Below are 26,101 nucleotides of genomic sequence, written 5' to 3'. Positions count from 1 at the left end.
ATGCTCTTAGTGTGTTACAGGTAGAAAGCAGGAGCTACAAGTGAATGCAAGCAAAAGGCTCTGTATGAAGTAAGCCGCAAACTACATCACAAAATACAGTGGTACCTCGGGTTACAATCGCTTCAGGTTACAAACGCTTCAGGTTACAGATTCCGCTAACCCAGAAATAGTATCTCAAGTTAAGAACTTTGCTTCAGGATGAGAACAGAAATCGCACAACAGTGGCATGGCGGTAGCGGGAGGCCCCATTAGCTAAAGTGGTGCCTCAGGTTAAGAACAGTTTCAGGTTAAGAACGGACCTCCAGAACGAATTAAGTTCTTAACCTGAGGTACCACTGTAAAAGCACAGAATGCAGGCATAGATAGTACAATGGGACTTGAAACAAAATGTGTCCATTAAACTTTGATTAGTTTAATGTTAAGTAAACGTCCAGTGCGCTTCCAACGCCATAAGACTTATCTCAGCAGAGAATTTCGTGCCACGGCTGAAGGAGGCAGGAGAGTCAGTACCTTTTTCTAAATGAAGAATCCTGGAGCAAGCACTTTGGAACTCAGGAAAAAACTTTATTTACAAAAGAAAAACCCTGGCGATAAAGCACACATGCTTTTATCTCCGGCATAAAGAAAACTTTACTCTAAACTTAACTCATATCAGCAAACACGCCCACGGCGACAAACTGAGTCTGCAAGTCAGGTCAAGGGGGGAAGAGGGAGAAATACTGGTGAACTGACTATTTATACAAACCAATTCACATTCCTGGATGCTTAATGACTTCCAGCTGCTCAGTGATTAGAGCGACTTGTTACCTCATAACCCTTTAGTACCAACAAAATGTTGTAGGATAGAAAGAGGAGCAGCTTACCTAGTGAGGGACAGCTGCCATACTAGATTTCAGGCAAGTATGTCACCTGCCACTTCCCAGGAGAGGGATGAGGAGTTAGTGTAGTGTGGACACACTATTGAAGCCAGTTCACTTCTCCCACCATTTGCCCACACCACTCCAAGCTCTCCACTTCCTCTTCTGTCCCCATAACCAACAGCAACACACTTGGAAGATATTGATATTGATTTATGTAACATTTGATAATGTTATTGATAATGTAACAATTTTTAATGTAACTGTATTTTATAATATTTTATTTAAGTTGTCTGTTGTTGCTTCAGTTTTCTGTGTACTACTTAGAGGTATTTTTAATAAGCGCTGCAGAAATTAAATAAGCAATCAAACAATCAAACAAGTGATGAAGCTCTGTCCCACTGGTGTGGAGGGCCCATGTTCACACATATCTACCATTGTGGGGTCTGAACTGGAGGTGGCAGGCCATGAATGAGACTTTGTGGTTTACTGAAGATGTTGAATCAGTTATGGCAGCTGTGAAAAAGGTGAATGCCATACTAAGGATCATTATGAAAGGGGTAAAAATAAAATTCCATATATCATAATGCTGTGATGTGACCACACTTGGAATATTGTGTAGAGTTCTGGTTGCCTTACCTAAAAAATAATATGGTAGTTGGAAAAAAGTTCAGGAAAGGGCAACCCAAACATTCAAGGAGATGGGGCAGCTCCTCGCTTTTGAGAAAAGGATAAAAGGTGTATAGAATGTGTACAGTGGTACCTTGGTTCTCAGACTTAATCCTTTCTGGAAGTCCATTCCAAAATCAAAGCGTTCCAAAACCAAGGCACACTTTCTGATAGAAAGTAATGCAAAATGGATTAATCTGTTCCAGGCTTTTGAGAACAACCCCTAAAATAGCAATTCAGCATGAATTTTACTGTCTAACAAGACCATTGATCCATAAAATGAAAGCAATAAGCAAAGTACTGCAGTCACACAATCAATCAATCAGTAGCTGAACTGGGTTCTACACAGTCACACACAAAAAGAGACAAATCCACCTCAGCGGGAGCATGTTCGGCTTTTGGGAAAAGTTTGCAAACCTGAACACTGACTTCTGGGTTTGCAGTGTTTGGCTTCCAAGTTGCTTGAGTACCAAGGTGTTTGAGAACCAAGGTACCACTGTACAGAACAATGCGTCATGTGGGGAACATCACAAAATAGTAGTAGTCAGGGCCATCCCATATGAGAAGATTCAAGACAAATGAAATAAAGTACTTCTTTAAACGGTGCATAGCTAAACTATGGGATTCACTCTCATAAGAAGCAGTGATGACCATCAAGATAAATGACCATTAGCTTTGTGCCAGCATCGACAGTTTTTCCATAGGCAAGGATGGGGAGTGTTCCTCCCTCCCAGGCTGAAGGCAGCATTTTGTTGTGGGAAACCATCCAGGGGCCACATTCCAGTGATGGGTAGGACCAGAGGCAAAAATGGATGGAGCAAGAAATGTGACCTTACTTCCATACCACGCACAGTATTCCAGCCATACAAGTATCAGTGGGGGTCTGGGATCGCTCGGTTGGTAGAGCTCGAAACTCTTAATCTCAGAGTCATGGATTTGAGTCCTACCTACGGGACCGCCTCTCCCGGTATGCCCCACGGAGAGCCTCAAGGTCCATAAATAGCAACACCCTAGTGGTCCCGGGCCCTAAGGAAGTTAGATTAGCTTCAACCAGAGCCAGGGCCTTTTCAACTCTGGCCCTGCAGGATCTGATTTCTTTCCGCAGGGCCTGTAAGACAGAGTTGTTCCGCCTGGCCTTTGGCTTGGAGCCAATTTGATTCCCTCCCCCTCTTTCTTCTTTCTTCTTTCTTCTTTCTTTTTCCTTTCTCCTCCTACGATGAGGCTGCATTTTAATATTTTAATGTTTCAATATTTTAATTGTTGTATTTTAATCTTGTTTTTTTTAGTTGTATTCATTCAACTTGTTTTTATTATTGCTTGTTAGCCGCCCTGAGCCCGGCCTTGGCTGGGGAGGGGAGGGGTATAAATAAATTATTATTATTATTATTATTATTATTATTATTATTATTATTATTATTACATTGTGTAAAAAGATTCCTGCACTGCAGGTGGTTGGACTAGATGACCCTCATGGTCCCTACGTACGTAGAGAGGCCTGAATAGTTGAATTTGGCCCCCAATTTCACATGCCATTTTTTTCTGTAAAACTTATTTAAAAATAAAATAAAAAGGAATTTGATCTTTGCAAATTCCTATATGAAATGACTTGAATGGTATCTAATGCGTAGATCAGAACTTGGCTGCCTGCTAGATTTCACACTTCTCTTTGATTGTTGCAACATAGTTCTTTACAGTTTGAACATAGCAAAATACATATTTGAATATATGTTCTGAGAGAAAATACAATTTGGAAGAGTATTTTTTTTTTTTTTTTTAAAAAAAAGCTCAGATTAATGAGGGGAATGGAACAGAAAAATATGTTTAAATAAGTGTAAGTGAAAAGGATTAGAAATTGACATACTTACCCATCCCTGTGCCTAATAGTTCATATTTTTTCACCTACAGTTACCATAAAAAAATCGATCACATTGAATATTGCTTTTACATTGTGCAAGGAATAAAGAACCCTGGTAATTAGAGACACTATTTAAAATTATTTGCAAAAGTTCTCAGCACAATCTACCACCATCCTCCTATATCTTGGAACACAAGTAGACTGTGGATGTTGCGCCGAGGAAGACTTGAGGCCACTGGGTCTTCCTGTGATGCAGTAGTAAAAATGGCACTTCAGCTCCCATCAGCCCCACCTACACTGGCCAGTGAACAGGAATGATGGGAGTTGTAACCCAACATCATATGGTGGCAACTTGTTGGCTTCCTCTGCTCAATGGCTTGTGAGACAAACCTGGGTTTCCCATTTAAGGTAATGGCTAGGTTTGCTGGAAGAGCAGGGGGAAAGAACTGAATGAGTGGTACTCAGAGTAGACCCACTGAACTTAACAAGCATGATTAAATTTCAATAATTTCAGATGGTTTACTCTGAGTAAAATACCACCCATTTTGTGCACTTGGTGGGGAGGAGAACTAATTGTTTTTATTTGCTAGAGACAAAAACTGCTGAGCTGCTAGTGAGGTGTTTGTTAATGATGATCTTGGCAAATGATTGTTTAATATATATTATATTTGCAAATGATGGTGAATGTCTTGTACCTAGATGGACTGCAGAGTTAGAACGAATAATAATAGAGCTGTATATTGTTTCCTTGCCATTATCTTCTCAGCTCTCCGGAGAAGTCCTGTTTCAAAAAGGAATTGTCATGGATGATTGTGCAGTGAATAAGGTAGGAATTAATTCTATAGCTGAGGCACTCTCTTATTATTATTATTCCTTATTGTTATTTCATAGGCCACCTGAGGGCCATGTTTGGGATGACCTTGTGTTGTTTACCTGGATGATTCCCCCACATCTTTTTGCTGTAATAAACATAAGCAACATACTGTAGATCAAAGCCATGATTACCTTAAGAGAGCGTGGATACAACCAGTGGCGTAGCGTGCAGTGCAGGGGGGGGGGCGGCCGCACCGGGCACAACATCTGGGGGTTAGGGTTAGGGGGCGCAAATCCACGGGTTAGGGGGCGCAAATCCACAGGTTAGGGGGCGCAAATTACTTGCCTTGCCCCGGGTGCTGACAACCCATGCTACGCCACTGCATACAACCCACAACTGCCCTCATTTAGTTCAACTAGCAAACGTTCTTGAGGATTAGTTGTGCTTTTACTGTCAATTTTCAGAACCATTTCCTTTTGTTTGTTGCAATAACAGCAAAGACGAAAGACAGCAAAACTAAATGATTCAGGATAATTCCACATATGAATATTTCTCCTTGACTTCAGGGTCAGCCTTTAATATTTTAAAGATAATATAATGGCTTGCTTCTATCTTGCTCCCTTGTGCATACATTCATCACCATGGTTTCTCCACTTGATTAGGCAAAATGAATTCCCTCGGCTCAAAAGAATATCGAGTCAGTATGCACAATATGATTTGCACAATACAACAGAAAGGGAAGATGTGCGATCAAAGGGGCTTTCTGCACTTACCAGTGATATAGTTGCTGTTTGAGCCAAGGTTTTTAAAGGTGAATTTGTAGCAGATTGTCTGCACCTTTGATCATATGTCACCGCTTTTAGAGAGTGATCGTGGGATTTTCATTTTCATACTAATGGTGGTTGTGCCGGAACTGGAAGAAAATTCATGGCTGTGGTCTCGCTGCACACACCCTACAAACCCTCATGTTCCTCCAGCCAATAAATGTCAGTTATGAGCATGTGCACAGGGGTAGCCCTTTTGTGACTCTTAAAAATGTGCATTTGAATTCTGGAATTCTAATTTCGTGGGAATGTCATATACCGTCTTGAGTGGAGCATGAATTTACCACACACTCCACGCCTACAAGAAGAGATGGGGTGGTTTGGTCTGGGGTGGAGCATGCTGTGGCGCAAGGACGCCAATTAGCCAATGATGGAAAAGATGGAGACCAGGCTACTTAAGCTGTCTCTGTCCCTCAATCTTCCTTTGTTTGACACCTGTACTTCCTCCCTACAGTGAGTGCTTCGTTAGTCACTTTATTTACGGTTGAGTAGGATTTTGGATTTGGGACTTTATAGCCTACTTCACACTCTTGAGTGTTGTTTGTGGCTGGAGTGGTGTTTGTTTATTATTTGACTCATTTGGCATTTAGTCTGGGCAGGTGAGAAGTTTTAAGGAATTGTTAATTGTATACTAGAAACATTATTTGTTTGGGGGCCTAGCAGGCACACCAGGGCAAGTTTGTGGTGTGCCTGCCGGATTCACACATAAAGTGCATGCTGCAGGGAGAGAAATTTCTTCTAATCCTTGCCATGTGGCCACAGTACGTGGCTGTGAAAATGTCCAGGACATAGAATTTTCCCCATTTGCTGCAAATCACCTGCCCGGATAAATTTAATTTAGTTAAATATGTTTAAATTGGTTTGTTACAGATCCTCTGATTTGTTATATTTAATAAATACAGTCTGCTTCTAAAGTTATTGCCTCGATGTTTCTTTGGTATGATGGCAAAGAGAAACTAAATGTCTGTCTGAGCTATTGCAAACCTGGTTAAGATGATGAAATTTAGTCTGCAGCCAGTGACTGCTGTCGTGAGCAGTACTCCCTTGCAATGTTTCAGAGGATACTGGGCCATCACTTGGACAGTGGTTGGTTACAAACTTTTCCTCATCTGAATAGCTGCTTCCCCTATTTCTATTCTTGCTTTAGTTTTTAGTTTTTCCAGACTGCTGCATACATGAGATTTGATTCAGTTTTCAGCCCCGTCCCCTGCTTAAGTTATCTTTGTGCACCAGCACATATACACTTTGGTTAAAACAGCACAAACCGGAATCTTGCTGATATTGTGCTGCTTGCAATCAAAACCTGGTTCTGTGTGTGAAGGGCTATCTGAAACAAGTCCAGTTTTAAGATCAATTTAACATCAGAAGGGAGAGCAGGGCCTTGAAGGTCTCCTCAGCAGTTAACAAGTGGCCAGCAGACTGAGCAGGAACACAGATTACCTAGGCCACAGTCTTGCTCCCTCAGAGGTGAGGTATATTCCATTTTTATTTAAATTCCAGGCATCATTTCTGAATTTGCACCTGCACATATGCAGTGGCCCTTAAACATTATATGCAGATACCAAGTTCCCTCTTTGCTTTGTTCCTTTTTGGCAATGCATAAGTGGCTGCCCTGGAAACCGTTGGCACTGTGGCTCTTCAGACCAAGGGCTGCCCTCTCTCATGGTCAATTTTCCCGGCACCCACACACCAGCAGTGGGTGGGGCAGAAGGAACCCACCATGCTACTCAGGAACAGGAGACTACGGTCCAACAACCCAGAAGTCAGAGGTTTTTACATACACAACTCTCCATCCAGGCAAGACAGAGTAATTATTACAGTCAATGAGAAATTCCAGTCAGACAAAAGATCTGGAGGAAGGTACAAAGCAGATGTATTTAAGAGGTGTGGCTTTGGGAGGAGTGGCCCATGGAGCTACATTTGGACACTAGATCTGAGCCCCCCCCCCAAAAAAACCCCCAACTTTGAGACTTTTACTAGCCCCTCCGCTCTTGGAATGAGCCTCCGGCTTTGCTTCACCCTCCAAATATTTTCAATACAAAATTCTTGCCCGGAAACCTTGAGCCCAGCTGCATGTTGGATTTGCTCTCCCTGGATCAAGGAACTTGTAATTGTATTGTTCCTGTATTATGTGATTTTAGTCAATATCAGTGTGGTTCCCCCTCCCCTCTTCTCCTGCCTAGGAGGATATGCATTAAACATCACCTGCCTAGCAAAGTCCTGTACATCAAAACTGTTACTCTGAATCATTCTGAAATGTCACTAAATGTTAACCTGACTCTTGTGTAAGGTCCTATGGGGAAAAGATACAAGGTGTCTGGAGCCGATCTGCCTTTTGATGAATGGACTAAAGCATCTTTTGTTTCTTTGCTCTTGGGAGAATTGCCCTGTATTGTCTATATTGTACCATTTATTCTGAAGTATGAATTTCAGAGGTACCTGCTTGTAACATATGTATCTCTTCACTGAAGGATGTGACCTAATGCAGCCCTCATTAGATTGGCTAATGTGATTTAAAGGTAAAGGGACCCCTGACCATTAGGTCTAGTCATGGCCGACTTTGGGGTTGCAGCACTCATCTCGCTTTACTGGCTGAGGGAGCTGGCGTACAGCTTCCGGGTCATGTGGCCAGCAGGACTAAGCCGCTTCTGGCAAACCAGAGCAGCGCACGGAAACGCTGTTTACCTTCCCGCCAGAGCGGTACCTATTTATCTACTTGCACTTTGACATGCTTTCGAACTGCTAAGTTGGCAGGAGCAGGGACCGAGCAATGGGAGGTCGCCCCGTCACGGGGATTCGAACCGCCGACCTTCCGATTGGCAAGCCCAAGAGGCTCTGTGGTTTAGACCACAGTGCCACCCGCATCCCAATGTGCTTTTACACTCATGCAAAAAACGTGCAGTTTTTACACTGCATTCAGACTTATTGTATTAGGTGGTAACTGAAGTTTATCAATTAAGTAATTAAATTACTTGTTAGATCCCCCCTTCCTCCAAAAAAGGAGGCTAGTATTGATCAAACATAGAAAACTGAAATAAAACAATAGTCAAAACCAATATATAATAAAAAAAATGTAGCTTTCAGCCATTGGTTAGGATATAAAATTCTCCTCTGCCTGTCCCCAGCTATGTGCCAAAGGCCTGTATATAAATGCAGATTTTAAGATGTCACCTGCATAAAACAAACCACATGGGTGATAAAGACTCTCCTCCCTGCAAGAGAGGGGAGTGGTTGTGGCCGGGAGCCGGACTCCACCTCAAGCAGGGCGGCGTTTGCCCCCTGCCTCCCACTCACCTGGCTGGCGCCCATGCCCTTGGCCAGGCACCCAACCGGGTGCCTTCATGGGGGCGTGTACAGCAGCCTGAATTGCTGCGGCGCCAGCCTCTAGCCCTCACTTTTTTGTCGTCCCGTTGCGAGTCACCCACCCTCCACTCCCTTAGAGCAGGGTTTCCAGTTTTCTTCGGCCTTGCTATGGACCTTAGGTTGGTCGCCCTGGTTGTCCAGGGGGCCTGGTAGGAATTTTTCCATTTGGCATTAGGCTTTTTGGTTTTTTCGCCTACCTTGTAGCAATCGACACAACTTTCGTGGTATTGGTGGGTAGGTTAGGCATTGGAATAATGTGTTGTGGTGTCAAAGGGCTAGGTGTGGCCATCGCCTGCGCCTTCAATTTTTGGGTATTCCGTTAAAGGAATCCGGCGGTCGTGTATTCTGTCCGATGCCTGCTTGGCGGGAGGCCATGGCACGACCCTCGGTGACATCAGAGGAGAGCCTATAGTTGGATTAGCATCAACAGGCTCCACCTACTGGTGAATAAACCCCCCTTGTTTTAGACATCCAATGCCTAAGCCAATACCTTTTCACTTGCTGTAATCAATAAAGTTGTGGCCTTTTCTTGCCCATTAACCTTATATCATGTGTCCTTGTGTTTCATTCCACTGCGCGGGGTTCGGGTCCTCGAACCACAATCAGATCTCCAAAGGAATGAAATTTATTAACTGGGGTACCACCACCGAGGAAGCAATTTAGTTTGAAATGACTAATAGCAGAATGATTATTATAGATATTGGAGAATTCCAATGGAAACAGAAAAGGATGTGGAAATTGCTGAAGATCATTTGTTCATCTGTGGTCAGGAACAGAAAACAGTCAAATGAATATGCTTGATGTTGTTTTTTAAGCCCACAAATGATACATATTTCATCACATTTAAAAATAGTTTAGGGTGTTCCCTTTGAAATGAATGTAAGTTATGCAACTTACATTGAAAAGCAGACATCAGGGTGAATAAGGTAGTATTTGATGGAAACTGAACTGCAGCGGAATGGATACAGCACTTATTTTAATGAATATCGTTACATGCCTTGGCAGCTGGTGTATTGTGGTGCCTAAATTATAGAGGAGGGAACTTGTGACCCTTCAGATGTTGTAAATAATGTTTTTATTCAGTGCTTCTATTTAAAATTTATTTTCCACCGAAAAGAGCTATTGAATTTGTACACATTAGCATGCATAACCCCCAGCATCGCATAGATCAAGGATGTGAAATATTGAGGCCCTTCCTCTGCTGTTGGATTCCAACTCCTAATAATAATAATAATGTGACCATCATCTTGTGACCTGAGGGTGGGAAAAACAGAAGATGGGAGGATGCACTTGGGAACCCACTAATGACATTTAAGAAATGGATTTCAAAAGGGCAAAGCAGTAGTGATTGATGAACCTCTCCACAGCTAGATTCAAATTGGTGAAACAATTATTACTGGAGAACACTTGATTGCACAGCTCCCTTTCCCCAACAAAGTAGCATAAATTTCTGGTGCTCATCCACAGTTCCCTTAAGCTTAAAAACAAAAAACAAAAAAGAATCCTTCAGAGGTGTTTGTGACTAGTCTCATGGACTTGGAAACGCTAAAGGCAGTAACCAGTGCCAAAGCTCCATTAGCCACTAGTATTTACACTTGTGCAAAGGAACTTCCCCCCATCTTCCCCCCATGCCCCCTCCCCAAATCTGCACCTGATGGTTGGGGGAATTAGGGAGTGCACAGGGGATGAAAAAGGGGGCACAAGCCTGGGCAGTGGGTATGGAGGTCCTGGGCTGCCCAGATGACAGGACCCCATTCTCGACCTCACTGATGTGGTCCAAAGAAAAGCAGAGAAGATTCATCCCAAAGAAGTCAACATAAGATTGCACTCTTCCACTAAAAGTAAAATCTGCACATTTACCAGTGCAAATAACTGCAATAACAGGGGTAAATAGCTGCAGGAACTGTCCTGGTGGAGAGAACCATGAAGCATGTGAAAGTGCATACCTCTTATTAAGTAAGTGCTGATCACATCCAAGGCAATCTCTTATGCGTGGCTCAGACTGTACCAACAAGAAAACAGAGTTGTAGTGGTGCTTCAGAAAACTCTCTTTCTGACTGTGAGTCCTTAATCCCACCCCCTTTGATTCTGTAAATGAGATACTACAGAATCTGCGCTTCTTGAACCAATACACAAACTACCCTTCAAAATTTGCACATTACTGAATTTTGTGGGGCAATTCTCCAACCAGACGATGTTTACAAAAAATGCATACATTAGGGGAAAGTGCGCATCAAAAGCATTCTTTTTATTTTTATTCTTTTTATTCTTATTAATTTCTATTCTGCCCTTCATCCAAGGATCCCAGGGCAGTTTACAGTATAAAAACACAAAGATACATACCATGGTAACAAGCAAAAACAATACCCCCAAACACTCACACAGTTTAAAAGGCAATACATTGTTTAATTAGCCAAAGGTCTGGGAGAAGAGGGATCTTTTTACCTGTCACCTAAAGATATGTAACAAAGATGCCAGGTGAACCTCCCTCATGTTATGAATGAAAATAAGGTGCAAGAAACATTATTTGAGAGGAAATTGAGTTGAAAAAAATGTTTGTAGTAATCCAAACAGCACACAAAATTGTGATTATGTGGAGAAATCTGCTCCAACCTGCTCACAATTTTAATGACTTTAAAAAATAAAAATCAGAAATTGCTGCAGAAATTTGAACTCAGTTTATGATCTTGAATGGCAGCCTAATTAGATCATTTTTACTGGAGACATGAACAACTGAGAAAATCCCAAACTGACTAATTTGTCCTTCCCAAAATTGATGCCCAGGGCATTACAATCCCCTTGTTTCTCTAGACATCAACTTTAGTGCTGTGGCGGGGAGGGAGAGTTGACTGCCATTTGAACTCTTTCATGAAGGGAAAATAATGTTTTGACAGTCTCAACCAGACATTGAATCTGTTGAGTGTATTTCCCTCACCTTCTTTCCTTCCTTCTTCATTTCTGTCTCATCGCCTCTCTAGACTGCTGTGACTTTGACCCTTTGCTCTCTTTGCTTACAAGGGGAGCATAAAGAATCTGAAGCAAATGAAATCACATAACCACTGATGCATTTATGTAGCTGAACCCTTTTTTATTCAAAGTTGTGTAAACCACTGTATGAGCAAGGAAGGCTAAGTGGTGAGTAAAGTGCAGGTACAAAACAGACTGATTTTAACCCATAATTTGAAGTACCAAAGTAAAATCTGACTGGCCTCCCCCTAGTTCTGTTTGCTCCACAAAGCAAACAGCAACAATTTAGAAAGTTCACTCCAGCTGCCCAGAACTCCACCTCCTGCCTGCAAAGACGCTGGTGGAAGTACCACCTGCAAATGCCCCCTACCAAAAGATAGCAGCTAGCCCCCCCAAAAGTGTGTTGAGGGTCGGGAGCATCAACGTTTCCCTTTTTTAAAAGGGAAATTCCCTTATTCTGAATGGGATTCTTCACAAGAAAAGGGAAAAGTTGACAGCTATGGTCGGGAGGGGTTGAATATATTGGATTTCAAGACAATCCCACTGCCATCATGTGCTGAGATTAGGCCAAATCCATGCCCAATCACTGTGCCAGCTGCAGGTTGATTCAGCAATCTTCCTGCTGCCCCATTCTTTCAGTTGGCATGCTTGGTTGTGGCAGTGATGCCATTGCTCCATAACATCCCACTGACTAAGCAGTACACCCTTAGTCTGCCAAAATGTTATTCCAAAGGAACAAGAGTTAAAATGACATGGAATGGTTTGTACATATGCTCATTATTCCTTTTGCTATGAGCTGAAATGAGCATCATGTGTTTTTAAAAGTGTGCCATCAAAAATACAACAGGTTTCTGAGTGCCTTTCTAGACATGGTAACTTCTGATGCCGGGGGGGGGGAGTGTTGGAGTGCCCTGGGCACAGAATCTTTAGAACCATTCCTTTTACACTCTGGCATGTTAAAATATTGCAACATCACCAAGCCAGCTCCCTGGTCCTTGAACCATGGCGAACAGATGCCTTTGATGTTTTCTTGGGAAATAACCTACATAAATCTAGACAGGACAAATGGTCTCTGATCCTGAAAATAACTCTTGACATTATTGGTGTTAGAAACCAGCCTTCCCTTCAGCCTTTGCTCGGGCATCCATCTGGAGCCAGTTAACAGGACTGAATACACTGCTGTGGTGGGCAGGAGGGAGAAACTACAGGTCAGTTTATGGTCACTGCATGAAATAATCTTTAACTTGCTCCAAGACACAAACCATTTGTGTACAGCAGCTCATTATGCAAATTGGATGATATTTCTTCATGCCATAACAAATGTTGAAAAGAAAACTTGGTGATATAATGGGCAAAATCCGATACAAAACACAGAAACATTCTCCACCACTACCCTCATGTTAAGAAGAGCATTGTGGCTTTTAAAATATCAAACAATGCTTAGCAATTTGGAATTAATAATTTTGAAACATTGTCCCATTATGAACAAGGTCCAAACCCCACCAAATTAATCCCTACTGCTACCGATGGGGCAGAAATTCTGATCACTTTGCATTTCAGTGCAAACCTACCTAACTTGTACGGTGCACATATCACAGCTATCCTCTGAAATATCCAACCCAAAACATAAAAATGCATATTTTAGGAGAGAAAGTGAAAAACAATGCTTATATTAGATAAGTTAACATTAAAATGCATTATATGAGGGAAGATTATTTTCTGGTGAAGCTGGTGATTGGACATGGGGTGCTCTACATGCAAAGCATGTGCAATCCAAATATACATTTCCATCATTAAATATCCTCCATTGTAATAATACATTCATCGACTCTGCTTCTTTCCCTTCCATGGTTCTTTTATTTTTCCCAAAATTTCTGCTCATTCTGATAGAACCATTTAGTTCAATTTCTCCCCATTCACATTTCTTTATTATACATTATTATACTGTTGAATTTACGTTAATCCTGCTAGCGTTTTCACTTGTTTACAGCTATTTTCCAAATATTCCACCAAAAAATTCCACTCTATACTTGACCTTGTTGCTCTCTTATACTGCTAGTTAGGCCTGCTAACTCTGCATATTCTATCATTTTAAGTTGTCATTCCCCCTTCTTAGGGATCCCTCCAACATGTGCAATCACATTTTGATAGCACATAAAAACATAGGAAGCAGACTTTGGTCCATCTAGCTCAGTATTGTCTCCACCAGGCATGGCTAAACTTGGCCCTCCAGATGTTTTGGGACTACAATTCCCATCACCCCTGACCACTGGTCCTGTTAGCTAGGGATGATGGGAGTTGTAGTCCCAAAACATCTGGAGGGCCAAGTTTGGCCATGCCTAGTCTACACGGACAGGTGGAAGCTTTCCAGGATTTCAGACACGGGTCTCTTCCAGTCCTACCTGGAGACGTTGGGGACCTGACTTGGGTGGGGCGATGTCAGGTTTTTGACATTGCGGTTTGGCGGTACATCACAGTGTTGAAAAGTAGGAACAAGCTGCGTTGGCGAAACCGCTGCCACTCTGACTGGGGGAGCTGAGGCGGTTTTACTGTGGCGCCTCACAGGGCCAGGGATGAGGCAACTTGTTCCTGCTGCCAGACGCAGGGCAGAAGAGGCAGCTCTCCCACTTCAGCGAAGGTAGAGGCAGTCCTGCAGACCAAGCCTGTCAGGCTCTGTTTGCAGGGCTCTCTCTCCACCTTCACACAGGCAGGCAGCTTCTGGAGAGCCAGTATGGTGTAATGCTTAAGAGCGGTGGACTCATAATCTGGTGAACTGGGTTTGCTTCCCCGCTCCTCCACATGCAGCTGCTGGGTGACCTTAGGCCAGTCACACTTCTCTGAAGTCTCTCAGCCTCACTTACCTCACAGAGTGTTTGTTGTGGGGAGGAAGGGAAAGGAGATTGTTAGCTGCTTTGAGACTCCTTAGGGTAGTGATAAAGTGGGATATCAAATCCAAACTCCTCCTCCTCCTCCTCCTCCTCCTCCTCCTCCTCCTCCTCCTCCTCCTCCTTCTTCTTCTTCTTGTTCTTCTTCTCTGCTGAGGGGTGCATGGCTTCCTGAGCCTCAGCGGAGCAATTTAACAAAGTGCCCACCCTGCCATGCCCCTCAGTGGAGCAGTTTAAGGAAGCTGCCTGCCTGTGCAGGCAGCCGAGGAAGGAGCAAGCTTCATTGGCACCCAGTGCCTCTCCAAAGCCGCTTGTTTCTCCCTCTGCAGTCTGAGGGCCAGAGCATGATGGCGGCTTCACCAGACAGCAGTATATTGTGGGTGAAACCGTCGCCGCTCCTGAGTTTCTTTGCCAAGCTGGTTGCAAAGGGATTCAGGAGTGGTGGCGGTTTCACTTTCAATATACTGCTGGGTGAAGCCGCCATCATGTTCTGGCCCTCATACCAGTCCTGGGTGATGTATTGTTACAGGTCCAGTCTAGGCCTGGGCGATGTGATCCTCTGCTTGCAAAAGCAGTTGCTCTATTACTGAATCCTTTTACTTTTCATTAAGCCAGCATCTGACTGAAAACCAATCAATCCCTTGAAAAGAGGCTGCAGAATCCAAACCCTCTTAGGGGCTCTAGAGATCATCACAAACATTATTTCCCCCCAAAGGCAAAAGCCCTTATCGTGTAACAGCTGGTCTGTGCTATGTGTGAAATGAGTTTGTAGATAAACCCAAGAGACCAGCATTGCACCTGGCAGACACTCTCCTAACTGGCATGTACTTCAGGTAGATTCAATTTAAAAGAGTGTATTATTTATACAGATGAACAGCCTGCCCTGACTCCAAGCTTAAGGATAGAGATAATAAAATTCCTTCTCTCATTCACAGTGTCTTTGGACATTAATCGGGAACTGAGATAGTTAATTTCCAATAGTGCAAGAACTTGCACACCTGCAAAATGCCTCCCAGCACCTATATCAGAGTCAGGATTTGCCCCCCGTTTCCTTTAAAGATTGATTGGCTGGATATTTGCCTGGGGAAAAATTTGTTCGCTCTGCACTTCCTGTGATTTAAATGCTGCCTTTTTTTTTACAGTAGAATTCATTTTGAATATATTGAAGGTAACCCTGAGGAAATGGTGTGGGGGAGAATATCCCAGCATGTTCTGCATTTTCCTAATCAGCTTCGCAGGAATCGTAATATAAGCAGTAGCAGGAAATCTTTAGCTGATTTAGGAACTTGGTGCCTTTCTGAAACTAACGTCTGTCCTGTACATTTCACATTAGCTAATCAGTTCGGTATGGGGAAGCAATATTTAAACGAGCAGAAAATCATTAGATGATTTACAAAATGCTGAAAACACACATTGAGAATATGAGGCTTCTTCTGAAAGAGAAGATGATTTAATTATTCTCTGCTGCTTAAAACATTCATCTTAGTAAAAATTAAAGCACTCGTGACAGACAGAAAATTGTCTTCCATGTTAATATTTGCTGAAAATGAACAAATGGCACATTGTCGATTGCTTTCTTTTCTGGTCTTTAAAAAATGTATTCTCTCCCGCTGCCCCTCCATCCCCTGGGGCGGGGGGGAACACAGTAGTTTTTCAAAGCTAATAAGGAAAAATTCTATAAATCTGCTCATGGTTTATGGTTTAATTTGGGGAAGCCTATATCTTTGTCTTGTAGGATTATTTTCAGACAAACGAGCCTCGAGAAATGATCACAGGCCATTTCTTCTTCTTGCCACAACAAAGTCAGCTTGGTCATTCAGGAGAAGCCTTCAGAATCTTTGAAGATTCAGGCTGACTGTAATCTTGACCCCACTTTCACAGAATAAAGACACTGAGACACAGTAACTGAAACAAGCTATGGGCCACAACTTAATAATCTTATATACCTGATCTGCATCTTAAATATTGAAAGCACACACATTGAATGCAGGCATATATTCTACTGAGTCGCTGGTTGTCAGGGGTCAGCAAGCTTTTTCAGCAGGGGGCCAGTCCACTGTCCCTCAGACCTTGTGTGGGGCCGGACTATTTTTGGGGGGGATGAACGAATTCCTATGCCCCACAAATAACCCAGAGACATATTTTAAATAAAAGCACACATTCTACTCATGTAAAAACACGCTGATTCCTGGACCATCCGTGGGCTGGATTTAGAAGGCAATTGGGTCAGATCTGGCACCCGGGCCTTAGCTGGTCTACCCATGGGTTGGATGATCCCATGATGACTCCAAATATCAGATCAGCAGAACATTTCCTCTTCACTGTCCACATGCCTTGAAGATAAAATGAGGAAGACCCATCAATGACATCAGCTACTTTGGGATCTTTCAGACTGTCATGGTCTGCAGGTTGACTCCTGATCCTATTCCCCTCAAGCTGATAAACCCTGTTGGGTTAGTTTGGAGAAGTCTCCACCTCCCTCTGCACCCACCCATTACTTTGATGCCTCAGGGTGCTCACCTTTGTCCTCTCTGCTTTTCCTTCCTACCCTCTAGCAACCTATTTATGCACTGAATAAGGCAAACAGATACTGGATCATTAAAACCACATGACCTGACCTGACAAAGCATGCTGATTCCTCCATCATGCTAGGACTCCTGCCAGCCTGGAGGCAATAATCTGATCTGGGTCACAAGCAAGTGGAGCTGCTTCCTGCTGGGTCAGATCATTGGTTCATCTAACTCTTACTGGAAGCAACACTTCAAGGTCTTTTGTGGGAGTTTTCCCTAACCCTCCCCTCTGAGTTCCATTAACTGGAGATGCCAGAGATCAACCTTCCACAGACATGATGCAAAGCATAGGAAGCTACCGTAGACAGTATTGTAGACACTGACTGACAGAAGTTCTCCAGGGTTTAAGACAGGGTACATCCCCAGCCCTGCCTGGAGATGCCATGATTTAACATGGGGCCTTCTGCATATAAAACATATAAAACTTCACGTCTGAGCTATGGCTCTTGCTCTGTCACTGAGCTTTCATTCCAAGATGACAGCTCACCATCACCTGGGAAACCGGAAAGTGCTTTTATCCCCACCCCAGATCTTGCAGCTGATATAAGCTTTCAGAGCCCACTGAAGAGGGAAAAGAAAAAAAAAATATACAGTGGTACCTCGGGTTGCATATGCTTTAGGTTACATACACTTCAGGTTACAGATTCCGCTAACCCAGAAATAGTACCTCGGGTTAAGAACTTTGCTTCAGGATGAGAACAGAAATTGCGCAGCGGTGGCAGCAGGAGGCCCCATTAGCTAAAGTGGTGCTTCAAGTTAAGAACAGTTTCAGGTTAAGAACAGAACGAATTAAGTTCTTAACCCGAGGTACCACTGTACATTCATTAGCATTTTGTACCCATTGTATACAGTGGTTTATATGGAGGCAGTTAAACCTTCTGACACCCAGAAATCATTTTGGTATCATTTGTTACCAAAACAGTTATGGTCAGAAGTCTGTTAACATGAATCTCCATTTACAGTTTGCCTCCCTTCTTTGGTTGTGCTTTATACAGTTGACAAAGGATGTATAGTATTGTTTACTTATTGAAAAGGTTTACGATTTCTATACATTAGATTTGTAGTCCAATGATGATGTGTTCATCCTTTTCATTTGTTTTGCTTTCTTTCCCCTGCTTATTCATTTCCCTTGTTGTTTGGCTCCTGTTGTTTAGTTCTGGATATGCTTTTTGCAGTCAGTGAGTGTTTATACATGTTGAAATATGAAAAACCTTTAATAAAAAGTTTTTGTTCTTTCTTTTTTTTTTAAAAAAAAAGGGGGGGTGAAAATGAAAAATTGGGACATTGCCCTCACAACTCCAAACTGTAAGGACAGTCTACCCCACACCTTCTGTTGGTACCTGCAGGTTGTGCGCCTGAGTGACAATGATCCGGGGGGGGGGGTTGCTTTGTTTTTACCATTTTCTTTTGAATGCTGGTAGTAAGATTCAGTAACTTCAAAGCTGTCATTGTCACATAAGAATCAAATATTGCATTCCAAAGAGATAAATATTTTGTTACGGGTTTGTGTCTTTGCGTGTCGAGGTCCCCAAGCCACCCCCCGATAACTCACACATCACACATCAATTTTGGTTTGGGTTTTTGGCACGATTTTGGCCACAACTTTATTTAAATTCACCCAAGTGAGTGGTTGCTTAGGCATTGGTTCCGACTATCTATCCTTGCCCAGGGGACAGAACTGGACTTCCGGATTCCAGCAAAAGCCAATGCGGGAAACAAATTTTGGGGAGAAAATGAAGCTGGGCCTCAGTCCCTCACTTCTCACCCTCATGCTCCTGGTGGCTTGCACGGCCCAAGTCCAATGCCAGGGACAAGGATGAAAAGAATGGCAAGCCCCTGGATTCCTTTAACGGAATTCCCTTTCCGCACCACCATTGGAGGGGTAGGCACTTACCCCTCCACCAACCAATTTAAACCAATGCCTAACCGCCAACCTTACAAGTTGTGACGATTTGCTATGCAGTAGGCAAAACCAAAAGGCACCAGCCAATCAGCCAAATGGACAAAATTCCTACCAGGCCCCTGCCCCAAAGCAGATGACCCCATGACAGGCATAGCGAGGTCAAGTGAACAACCCCCCCAATACAGGGAGGGTGGGCGGGTGATCCGGTGCAAGCAGCCAAGAGAACGCTCAAAGTTGGGCGTCCAGCATTTAAAACCTCTGACCCCTCCTTCAAAATTGGCAACAAGCAGTTCTCCTGATTAACCAGTTCACTGCCTGGATCCCTCCACAAATCCGCCCAGCAACAATGGGGTGGCTTGTATCCCCCACCGCAACACGCGCTCTCTTCTAGGGAGAACACGTTTTGTCACTCTTTATACATGATGGAGTGACATGTTTATCATTGTTGTGACTTCTGGAGAATTTCAAATCCAGTGGAGCAGTGACCAGGTTAGTTACTAGCTGCATGCTTCACGACTGCCGAGTGATCCTTGGACACTGCTTGTTTGCTACTTTATTGTTATCATCATTCCTCAAAACCTGAATGATTTTAAATCACCATTTCTCATATACTGGAGAATGGAGGGGCCAAAGGCAAAACTGCTCAGACCTGTGCCTTAAAAGCATGAGGCAAGCGGAAAACCACTTGAATTTGTGCTTTCTAGACACAGGACAAGTGGAAGTTATGCAGTTATACCCCTTCATTATACAGCTTTAGGCATCAGGCAAAAACGTTCCTTTTTAACCAGGCCTTTGGTTGACCTGATCAACATTCTATACCCCTTTAAAATGTGGCTCTTTTTTTGGGGGGGGTATTATTGGGTTATTGCTTTTATTTTGATTTTATATACAGTCATACCTCAGGTTACAAATGCTTCAGGTTGCGTTTTTTTGGGTTACGGATCCGCCAAAGCCCAGAAGTACCAGAACGGGTTACTTCCGGGTTTCGGCAGTTGTGCATGTGCAGAAGTGCTAAATCGTGCTTTGCACATGCGCAGAAGTGCCGAATCGCAACCTGTGCATGCGCAGACACGCTGCTGCGGGTTGCAAATGCTGCGGGTTGCGAACGTGCATCCCACACGGATCACGTTTGCAACCCGAGCGTCCACTGTATTGCGATCTTTTTTGTAAACTGCCCTGAGACCTCTGGGTATAGGGCGGTATATAAATTCAATTAATAGTAATAATAATAATAATAATAATAATAATAATAATAATAATAATAATTTTAAAAAGTGTGGACAAGCCCTTAGTCTCATTTTTGTCATTGTAGAACTCTGCAGGGAGGAGAATGGTTCGATCTGGGTCAGCTAGCCCCAGTAGCTCAGAATAAGACTGGAGATTAGGGTCTGGAGCAAGCAGACAAAGGGCTGAGTCAAGTGAAATCAAGAGAAGTCTGTTTAGGATTCTCCCTCACAGATAACTAGTAAATAACAAAGACAGGGACAGCTGTTATATATAGGGCTAAGCAAACCACAGAGCCTAGGGCTTGCTGATCAAAAGGTTGGCACTTTGAATCCCCGTGACGGGATGAGCTCCCGTTGGTCGGTCCCAGCTCCTACCCACCTAGCAGTTTGAAAGCATGCCAGTGCAAGTAGATAAATAAATCTGGTGGGAAGGTAAACAGCGTTTCCGTGCACTGCTCTGGTTTCAACAGAAGTGGCTTAGTCATGTTGGCCACATGACCCGGAAAAACTATCTGCGGACAAATGCCGGCTCCCTCGGCCTATAGAGCGAGATGAGCACCGCAACCCCAGAGTCATCTGCGACTGGACTTAACTGTCAGGTGTCCCTTTACCTTTTAAGCAAACTCCTATTTGTTCCTCATGTCACCAGGTTGGGCTGGGCTGACAAATCTCCAGTACCATCTCTGACCATTTCGGGGATGCTGCTGAAGCATAGAGGAAAGCAGCTCAGAAGCTCCTGTAGGCAGTGGCGTAGCGTGGGGGGTGCAGGGGGGGCCGGCCGCACCGGGCGCAACATCTGGGGTTAGGGCAAATCCACGGGTTAGGGGGCGCAAATCCACGGGTTAGGGGGCGCAAATCCACGGGTTAGGGGGCGCAAATTACTTGCCTTGCCCCGGGTGCTGACAACCCACGCTACGCCACTGCCTGTAGGAGATACATCCAGGGCCATATAATCATTTATATGCCTGCCAAATCACTAAGGTCTTTAGGGAAGTCACTCTTAGTGATTAGAGCTGCCATACATCCAGTGGCGTAGCGTGGGAGGTGCAGGGGGGCCGGCCGCACCGGGCGCAACATCTGGGGGGGCGCGCTCGCACTCGAGTGCTAAAATCCACAGGTTAGGGGGCGAAATTACTTGCCTTGCCCCGGGTGCTGACAACCCACGCTACACCACTGCATACATCTGGATTTTCCTGGACATGACCAGGATTTCAAAGGTGGAATTGATGTCTGGAGGGAATTTCTGAAAGCCGGCACTTTGTCCTAGATCTTTTCCAATTGAAAAATCGCTTTTTGGGGGGCATTTTTTTGTATAAAAGAGCTCAATAACTTTTGGCATTTCCTGGTTTTTACTTTTTAAAATATGGCAACCCTATTAGTGATTCTCTGTGGCCATCGTCCAGCAGGAGCCGTGCATTTCGTCTTGTGGGCCCAATTTTATGAAACTTTCTTCTAGTTGAGGCCAGACAGGCCCACTCTGTACTGACCCTCCAGTGCCTATGGAAGTCTTTTTAAATCTATCAGGCATTTTAATCTACATTTGCTTTTATATTTTTTTTTTGTAATGTATCTTTGCAAACCACTTAGAAATTATTGTAGTTAACCAATACATAAATTGTTTAAATAAAATAAATAAATGTGGACTGTTTAGGGAGGAATTAAAAAATCTCCACCATTCTGTTTGTAAGGGAAGGGCTGTAAGTCTTCAGCTGCAGAGAAAGTGGTGTTATATGATCAAACAAACTGGTTTTAATGATTGATATTTAAGGCGATCACACCAGTAAAACAATGGATGTATAGATAGACATGTATGCACACATCATATGTCCACAGGAGTGAGGAGCAAAAATACCTTTGGCTGCATTGCATTATACTGGCCACATTGTTCAAGTTTTCAATTTGCAAGAGTTCAGCCAAGCTTGGAAGCTTATGAGCTTAGCTGGAGATGGTCGGTCCCATAAAAGCGATCATCCTATCTATTTTGACATCATCAGATATCATTGCTGTAACAACATTTCAAACAACTTCATCATAAACTTATATGCCCTAATACAGTTATCTCTCTGTCAGGTGTGAAGACTGCAAAGCAGACAGGAATCTCTCTGCTTCCTGTGGAAACATTTCCATTGATTATACTACCGGGTACATTTCTCTTGAGTTGATTTGAAATTTTCTTTGTATATATGAGCTTGTGGGGAGGAGAGCATGTCCATTTTCTGAAAGTTCTCATTCAACTGATCATATTGCTGTGGGCATTTTGGTAATACATGCCAGTGGATGTGCATTTATCCATCCTCCCCCCCCCCACTCCACCCCCATGTGCTTCCTCCTTGTAAAGTTGGTGTGGGCATTTTGATGACGTTCTCTCGAAACAAAATAAAAAAATTCCTTCCAGTAGCACCTTAAAGACCAACTAAGTTAGTTCTTGGTATGAGCTTTCGTGTGCATGCACACTTCTTCAGATATGGTATTCTTCAGATATGGTATCTGAAGAAGTGTGCATGCACACGAAAGCTCATACCAAGAACTAACTTAGTTGGTCTTTAAGGTGCTACTGGAAGGAATTTTTTTATTTTGTTTTGACTATGGCAGACCAACACGGCTACCTATCTGTAACTGTTCTCTCGAAAGTGTACTTTTTAGCACCAGACATGACAGAGATCCACTTGAAAATTCAAACATCCTTACAAAACAAAATGCAGGACATGACGGAAACGGCAATCATTAAAGAATCACAAGAACTGACTCAAATTGGGAAGTTAAGTAATTGACAATTTCAGTGAGGATAAGGAATTACCATTAAGGAATCTTTATGTGTTCCCTTTGTGTGTTTTCCAGGGGAGAATTTCTCCCCCTCCAGTCTGAGGGCTGCATTCCCTTCTGGGGATAACATACCTGTAGTGGGTGGGGCCAGAAGTCAGAGTGGGCGGAGCAATTAATGTAAATGTTACCTTTGTACCTTATGCTCATTTCTACGCAGATTCTGTATAATTTGTCTAGACAAGGCATTATCAGTGTTTTCAGGACACAACCCAGCCAGGGGGAGAAATTGAGGGTGCAAAGAAGGGCTGGTAAAGCAGATTTAGGGGAGCATGACTGGTTTGTTCGCACTGGGGGCCAAGCCAAGAGGGTGCTGTAGGGGGTGCCACAACAGTGATATAAAACAAAAGTCGAGAGGTGGAGGGGTGCTGAATTTTGGCATTGCACAGTGTGCTGCTGACTTTTGCAAGCACAAAGTCTGCCACTAGGTGAAGGGTGTTTCCAGAAGGGAAGAGCCAGACAGAGAGGTCTGGAGGGCTACATCTGGATTCTGGGCCTCAGGTTTATCATCCCTGATACATTCCTACAAAGCAGCTGGCATTTTTGTGGAAGCGGTTTCATAGTAATCAACTCAAGTTCCTTCCAATAACACTGTCATCAAGAGTAAAGGTATGTAAAAAAAAAAAACTAGTAAGCCTAACGGATGAATATCATAGATGCAAGGATTTATCATTTCACATTCAGTGCCAGGGGAGAACTTCTTTGGAAAATGATGTTTGGTTTCTTATACTCTCCATAGGACTTGGGAGCATTAGGAGCTGAGCAAATTAATATTACAAACTATGTAGAAGGGATGGAAGGATATTTCAGTTTCAGTTCTCTGTTTCTCATTCTCCCTCCAAGCTTAAATTCATATTGTAGAAATTTGCCTTAAAAAAATCCTCATGAAAATGTATAAGCATTTTAGTTCAAATTTCTCCTAATCAACACATTTTTATGTGTGGTTTTGACTAATGTGTACAGTTTTTGCAAGCAATTTCCCCTTGTATGATATAGTGTGTTATTTTCAGGAATATAGTCATTTTTATGCACATGTCCCACTAATATATGCATTTTTATAAACATTGTTTGCTAGGCGATCTGCACAGTAAAATTTGTATAAGTACATATTTTGAAAGATAGCTGTGTTTTGGTTCGGATATTGTTTAGGAAAGTGCATACTTGATTGATTTACCTTTAAATGAGACCTGAATTGAATTTCTGCTCCACCCCTATGAATAAGCAGCATCTTGAATAATGCAAGACTATGTATGTCTATCTAGAATTAAGTCCCATTAGGTTCAGTGGGAATAACTCCCAAGAAAGTGGATATAGGGTTGCAGCCTACATCATTCAGTGGAGGATGGCAGCATCAGAGTGCTGGACCCTCCTGGGGGCACTGGGGTCCTGACAGGTTCCTATGAGTGTTGCATGTTAATGTGAGACCTACCTGACAGCCAAGATAGGCGGCACTGGGCTGTTTGGAGCATAAGTCTGGCACAGTGGAAGTAAGCACTTCATACAGCTGAGAGCTAGTGCAAAACTGTGACTAGGATGCTCAGTTGGGAACCAGGAAGCCCTTGCTTCAAATCTCACTTCTGCCATGACCCTCTGTGAAACAAGCCAAGGACAGGGAACTCCATCTTGTCTGCCCACTCAGCATAGTCAGTGGCCAAAGATGATGGGACCTGTAGTCCTATAATATCTGAAGGGTCGCATGTTCCCCACTCCTGAGATACGCCACTTCTATCTCAGATTCCCCCTCGCCCTAATAATACTGACAATACCTTGGATAGCTGTTGTAGGGATCACTGGATCCTTGCTTCAAATGGTCTTATGCTGCCTTAAGTAAAGTAATCCACATGGCATCTTCATTCAGAATGCATACCCTCCAACATTTCTCCAATGAAAATAGGGGTGTCCTATTCAGTAATAATAATTTTACTGTTTATACCCCACCCATCTGACTGGGTTGCCCCAGCTACTCTGGGTGGCTTACAACATATCTAAAAACATAATAAAGCTTGGGTGCTCAGAGGGCTCAGGGCTCGAGTAATTCCATACCTTCCAGTGAAAACAGAGACATCCTACCATACCCTCCAACATTTCTCCAATGAAAATAGGGACGTCCTAAGGAAAAGCTGGATTTTCTGAGATCAAATCAGAAATCTGGGACTGTCCCTGGAAAATAGGGGCACTTGGAGGGTCTCCAGAATGTGACACACTAGCCCTGCTGCATTTTGGGAGGGGGGTGTCCTCCTATTAAATCTGCTAGTTGGGGTCTTGATGTCTAGCCCCAAATTCCTCCCTGAGTTTACTACTGTATGTAAAACACATGTTCCTGGCTTAATGTCAATTGCACTCCCACATATATATCAGTGAGCATATCATCTCTTTATATCGTTATTCAGTTACCCAATTTACAAAGCACTTCACAAGGTTCTTTAAAAGCAAGAAACTATATAAAAAGCAATAAAATCCAATGAAAGCTGAAACAATTCAACAGATGAATAGCAGCAGGTTGTCCTCTATTCCTTTCAGTATTTGGAGTTTGTATTTTCAAAAGCAGTGATTATAACAAGAACAATACTGCCTGTCCTCCTGTCCTACCTGGGTCATCTAGTAGACCTCTGTGGAAAACAGATGCCATGTGACAGAAGTAGCTTGCTGAGTGGGGCATTTTCCTGGCAGGTGGATTGCTGTTGCTTTCTCCGGACAATTGAGGGGGCCTGAGGCAACGTCCTGATGTCGTGCGTGGGGCCCTCTGACTATTGTGCCCCCTCAAAAAGAAAGAAAGAAAGAAAGAAAGAAAGAAAGAAAGAAAGAAAGAAAGAAAGAAAGAAAGAAAGATTGGGGCGGCCATTGTGCCTTGGCCCCAGGAGCTGGCACCCTTGGAGGTCAGTATCCTGCAAATGCACTGGCAGGAACATTGGATTGACTCCCCTGGTGCTCTTGCACCACAGTTGCCTCCTTGCCACCTCCCTCTTCACCTTCTCCTTCCTGATAAACAACAGAGACCCACCAGCCAGGAAGCAGCTCCACCTCACCTGATGAGCTGCTTCTGCTGGACAAGATGATGTTCTGATTCAATAGAGCTTCCCTTATGTTTACCTGTCTTTGAAAGCCCTTCATGTGATGGCCATTTCACAGTAAGAGGGTGGCAATCAGAAAGGCCCTGTTTCTGGTGGAGGCTAATCTTAGTGTGTTTCTATTGATGTATTGCTTCAGCACAAAAGGCACCCTGAGCAGAGCTTTGCTGGCATAGTTGCAGAAGGGAGGTCACACAAGAGAAGATGTTTTCTTCTGTGAGATATGCTAATCCCTGACTACTTTCGTTCAGAGATGGGGAACCTATTTCCCTACTCCCTC

General features: G+C 43.4%; 1 protein-coding gene across 5 annotated transcripts in view; it reads left to right on the top strand.

Moving 5' to 3' along the window:
* The window catches only part of LRRTM4 (leucine rich repeat transmembrane neuronal 4), a 431,703-nt gene that overhangs the window by 219,859 nt on the left and 185,743 nt on the right, over window positions 1-26,101 (top strand). For 3 of the 5 annotated variants that reach the window (XR_014151759.1, XM_081843289.1, XM_081843287.1), the window contains exon 3: window positions 4,148-4,207. The exons of the other annotated variants lie outside the window; for them this stretch is intronic. Coding sequence is in view for 2 of the 3 variants with exons in the window: in XM_081843289.1 (XP_081699415.1) it covers window positions 4,148-4,207 (60 nt within the window). In the remaining variant the exon portion in view is untranslated. The remainder of the gene's footprint in view (window positions 1-4,147; window positions 4,208-26,101) is intronic. 5 annotated transcript variants of the gene reach the window in all.

The sequence above is a fragment of the Podarcis erhardii genome (genome assembly GCF_964252035.2).
Source record: "Podarcis erhardii genome assembly, chromosome: 16".
Lineage (NCBI taxonomy): Eukaryota > Metazoa > Chordata > Lepidosauria > Squamata > Lacertidae > Podarcis > Podarcis erhardii.
Note: the sequence above shows the minus strand (reverse complement) of the source record. Positions and strands in the feature narration are given on the sequence as shown.